The sequence below is a fragment of the Sinocyclocheilus rhinocerous genome, unplaced genomic scaffold (genome assembly GCF_001515625.1).
Source record: "Sinocyclocheilus rhinocerous isolate Xijiao unplaced genomic scaffold, SAMN03320098_v1.1 scaffold2994, whole genome shotgun sequence".
Taxonomy (NCBI): Eukaryota; Metazoa; Chordata; class Actinopteri; order Cypriniformes; family Cyprinidae; genus Sinocyclocheilus; species Sinocyclocheilus rhinocerous.
Window position 1 is genome coordinate 53,925 of NW_015630025.1, and position 2,940 is coordinate 56,864.

At 30.0% G+C, this 2,940-nt stretch overlaps 1 protein-coding gene across 1 annotated transcript in view; it reads right to left on the reverse strand.

Annotated features, from left to right (window-relative positions):
- Positions 1 to 2,940, reverse strand: part of itga3b (integrin, alpha 3b) — a 48,816-nt gene that overhangs the window by 19,597 nt on the left and 26,279 nt on the right. Inside the window, exons 4-5 of the mRNA XM_016551955.1 lie at positions 1,901 to 2,147; positions 1,707 to 1,811 (exon numbers count right to left, since the gene is read on the reverse strand). Of these exons, the coding sequence (XP_016407441.1) occupies positions 1,707 to 1,811; positions 1,901 to 2,147 (352 nt within the window). The remainder of the gene's footprint in view (positions 1 to 1,706; positions 1,812 to 1,900; positions 2,148 to 2,940) is intronic.

Sequence of the window (2,940 nt, forward strand, 5' to 3'; positions counted from 1 at the left end):
ATTTATTTATTTATTTATTTATTTTTATTTTTATTTTTATTTTTTTATTTTTATTATTATAATTTTTATTTTTTTTTATGCAGACAGAACAGAATTTATCTAGCAAAAAATAAATAAAATTAGATTGACAATAGTAAACAGCATTTATTTAAATGCAAATTTAAAAAAAGCATAGCCTACATACAAAACTTATAAAAGCATATACAAGCAAATAAAAACACTTAATATGTAACAATGATTAATCAAATTATTATAAAATGATGAGTAAATCACTAAATAAATACTGCACATATTAACAACACTAATTGAACTAAAAACACTAACATTTATTTAAAATTATAAAATTATTATAAAATTATTGTTTTTATTATTTTTATTTCATTTTTATAATAAATTATTATAAAATTATTGTTAGATTCCTGATAAATCAACATTAAATAGTAAAACACATATAAATCTATATCTATTCTATTATATAAAATGAAACTAATTTATATAAAAATTACTGATAAAAGTATTTTAAGATTTTCAGCTAATTAACACTCACAGTAAAACAAAAGCACTATAATTAATGCATAAAAATACATTTTTGGGTAAGATTATTGTATAATACTATTTGCTATACAGAATAAGACATAAAATGTCATGACAAAAAATAGTAATTGATCAAATTATTATAAGCAGATAAAACTAATTAACACTTAATATACGCGCAAACAAACAAAAATTAAAATTTTTATAATAATAATTTATTAAAAATGACTGTTAAAATGATTGTAAGAATGAAACATGCCAAACACTGACCATGAAGACGGCTATGTTATTTCATTCAGTTTAGTAGTTAACAAAGTCATGCTAAAACATTCATAAGAGCAATGTTCTTATCCATAGCAATTCTTAAGGAAAACTATTACTATTACAGTAACACGCATTATTGCATGAGACTGTAAATTGCAAAACATTATCTTAAATAAAACACCTTTCACAAACATCTAGATGCCTGTCTCTTTTAAAGTTTACAAGTAGTGTATATAATGAGTTGCATTTGTAGATGTTATAGTGTGACTCATTAAATATACCTATTAAAAATAATAATAATAATAATAATAATAATAGTATTATTGCACTTCATTTAGTTTTTAAATAAAATAATAAACAAATTAATAAAGTTAAGAAATTATTTTATTTCCTTTTTATTTTATTTTTTTTTCTTTGCTACTTACTCACAAAATCAAAAACTAGCATCATTGTATAGTTGTGTTAGGATGAGCTGAGCAAGTCTTGTACATGTATTTCCTGGTTTGAGATTAAGTTCCTGCTTGAAGAGGAAGTAATGGATATAAAAAAAAAAAAAAAAGATGAGACATGCATGCATATGAGTGTGAAGTATATATATGTGAAAGTGACAATATATGAATATAGGTATGTAAGAATAAAGAATATATATGTGTGGAAGTATAAATATATGTGCATGAATGTCAGAAAACATGCATGTGTTGAAAAGTAAAGTGTGTGTATAGAAGAATGAATGTATGCGTGTGAAAGCAGAAATATATATGCATGTGAAAGGAAAGAGTAAGTGTGTGAGAGCAGAAATAGACATATGTGAAAGGTGAATGTAGGTGTGTGAGAGCAGAAATATGTATGTGAAAGGAGAATGCAAGAGTGTGTACAGCCCCTCATAAAAACCTAAATAAAGTACATACCTATATAGATGTTGAGTCTGTCCTCGCCTAGCTTTCCAAAGGTTATTTCGTTGGCATCTCCAGCAAAATCAGAGTTGGGGTCTCTCTCTTTCATATGGACAGTTCCTATATGAACAGAAGAACCTCTTTTATTAACTATGTGACCCTGAAGGATGATCTGACACACCAGATTTGGTTGGTTTTCCCGTACTCACCCTGCCACACAAAGCTGCCGGGCGTCCCAAAGTACACGTCATTCTCCGTCATGCCCCCTGAGATGCCCATGTTACACATGCCCTCCAGGTTCTGGTCATAGTTGAAGTCGCACAGCTCGTAAGTGTCAGACTGCCAGTAATCAGACGGGTCGTAGGTCAGGTCGTTGCCCCGCACGTAACATTTGCCCACCATACGCTGCTGCACCTCAGCACCCAGCAGTTTCTTTACATAGCGATGACCACATGCCTGCCAACATGAAAGAAGCGATAAACATGAGGTATTCTGATTAGTATCTGTGATTAATCATTTTGATTTGATTTAAAATGATTATTTGAGTCTTTAAAAAATAGACTATACATTAAAAATATAAGGTCAAAAGTTTGGAATAATTCAGATTTTTTATGTTTTTGAAAGAAGTCTCATCCTCAAGGCTGCATCTATTTGATCAAAAATACAAGAAAAACAGCAATATCGTGAAATATTATTGTAATTAAAAATAAATGATTTCTAGTTGAATATATTAGAAACTGTAATTTATTGCTGTGATGCAAAGCTGAATTTTCAGCATCATTACTCTAGTCTTCAGTGTCACATGATCCTTCAGAAATCATTCTAATATGTGACCCTGGAGCACAAAACCAGTCATAAGGGTCAATTTTTTCGAAATTTCGAGATTTATATTCGAGCTGAATAAATAAGCTTTCCATTGATCAAATATTCAGATGTGTGCAGCACATTTTATGGAGGACTGTTTCCTGATCCTGGTAGAGTAGACTACAATGCCGGCTGTTCTGACTCACAGACTGTAAGTACGTTTTCATTTAAAGAATTTGCCACTGACGATTCAACCGCGAGTTTTGGGCAGTGTAGAGTAGCACTTGTTTGTCATTTCTTCGATCACAAATGCATACATGGTTTTATGTTTACGCGGCGCGATGCAACGCAACGCGTAAAAAGACAGTATAAGTCATTATAATCCGTAATTATGTCCCCACTGGATGCAACAAATGCCTCGTTTATAATGGGTTTTAATGTGTTT